At 41.9% G+C, this 1743-nt stretch overlaps 1 protein-coding gene across 1 annotated transcript; it reads left to right on the top strand.

Annotated features, from left to right (window-relative positions):
- Positions 1–24: 24 nt before the first annotated feature.
- On the top strand, positions 25–1528 carry SARC_15445 (hypothetical protein; the record flags this gene model as incomplete). Its single annotated transcript, XM_014290433.1, has 3 exons — positions 25–312; positions 977–1016; positions 1371–1528. The coding sequence occupies exons 1-3, from the start codon at positions 127–129 to the stop codon at positions 1526–1528; spliced, it is 384 nt and encodes a 127-aa protein (XP_014145908.1). The 5' UTR covers positions 25–126.
- Between the last annotated feature and the right edge of the window lie 215 nt (positions 1529–1743).

Genomic DNA, 1743 nt, shown 5'->3' on the forward strand with positions numbered 1-1743 from the left:
GTGTGTGTGTGTGTGTTTGTGGGTGATATATTTAGCGACTGTTTATCATATATGAATATATATATATACCGACTGATTGTTTATCTTGTGCAGTGAGGTCCTACTACAAAGAACCGCCATGTATCTATGATCATTGTTACTTCGCTCTTTCCATACTCACACAGGTACCTTAAAAGCGTGAATGTGATGGTGCAAAAGGCCGATCTGATCAACTCTTTTACCAAGGCTCTCACTACCAACCAGCAGTCCACAGAGACTCTCCCCACAGAGTATGCGGAAGCGTGTCTGGACATCGATCGACCGCATATACAGGTGGGCTGCTGTTGTGTTGCTCTACATTTCGTACGGCCATGTATTGACATGTGCAGTTATGTATCACGTGTGTTATACTTTCATGTGGCATGTATTACCAACAGGTACGACGTCGTATATCTGGCGTTCATAGTAGAAATCACGCATCATAATCTACGGTCATGCTTTCTCTTGTACTATCACGATTTATCTTGCGATCGTGTTCATCTCGGTTAAGCTCATGAATTTGTGCTTGCCAACGCGCGACACGTGTAATTTTTGCGACTATGCGCAATCATGCGTGCGCCTGTTCAAGAATGTGGTACTTTGGTATGAGTTTGTAGTAGTTAGTGTGAAAATTAAGTGCTGTTTCTCAGATTGTATGAAAATGTACTGAAATTTGGAAAGTGGAGAATCCTGATTCCCTGATTGGGTGTAGTGAAAGTCTGGAGAGTGAGGGAGTGCGTATCACGATTCTTGCATGCAAAATTGTGTGGTTGGAGTGGACATGAATATGGTGGACAAGCCATGCCGATACATCTGTGTTTGTTCGTGTCAACAAACATTTGCAATTAGATTGCACAAATACGCACGCACTTCGTTTGCGTATCCCATACACAGATTTCATATTGATTTCCGGTTCTTATTGTCAGGCACTGCTTCCTTCTCTTTTACCACGATCCAGATATTTGCAATTCTGATGTATTTGAGGAACAATAATCGAGGTGAGTGGTTTTGTGGTCACTGTTCGCCCAAGTACCCTGCGCGGTCAAAAAGTATTGTTGATTGTCGTAGTTTATCCCAATGCTGTGAAAATGGCTCGAATACAGGTACTTTATTATTATTATTTGTAATTGTATGATAGGATCCAGAGAGACAACAACCCCGAAACTATTTGAATTAATTCGAGAAACGCGACATAGGAAGAGACACCAGGTCATATCTTATCAAATACACACAATTATTATTGAAGGCATGCGTGCCATCTGGGTAAGTGTGACTTTATAATTTGATGTGAAACCTTATTCGTATCATCACTGGGTTCTAACACACCGTTGATTTCTCGTCGTTACGTCTAGTCGGCCTCGAGATCTTCAATACATTTCAAGTTATCGAGGATACCGTTAGAGGCTCGACAAAGGAAGGACCAACCGATTTGGAAAAGGGGCAGGACCAGAGCCAGGCGGATGTGGCCATGAGTGTCATGGCGCTAGCGCCTGACAGACATGAACGATGACTGATAAATTTAAAACAGTTTAAGTCTCAAGGTGACTTGACGCCCGTGAGAGCAGGTGTCGATCAGTTTTCTAATGTATGTGTCTGATCCACGGTATATTGTTTGCATTAAGTGCAGTAAACTTGCTCACTTCTGTGCAAACTAGACTGAACTTAGTATGCTTATCATGATACAGGTAGACAAATCAAACCAATATGTACATACAAATGCAAAAC

This window comes from Sphaeroforma arctica, assembly GCF_001186125.1.
Source record: "Sphaeroforma arctica JP610 unplaced genomic scaffold supercont1.6129, whole genome shotgun sequence".
NCBI lineage: Eukaryota > Ichthyosporea > Ichthyophonida > Sphaeroforma > Sphaeroforma arctica.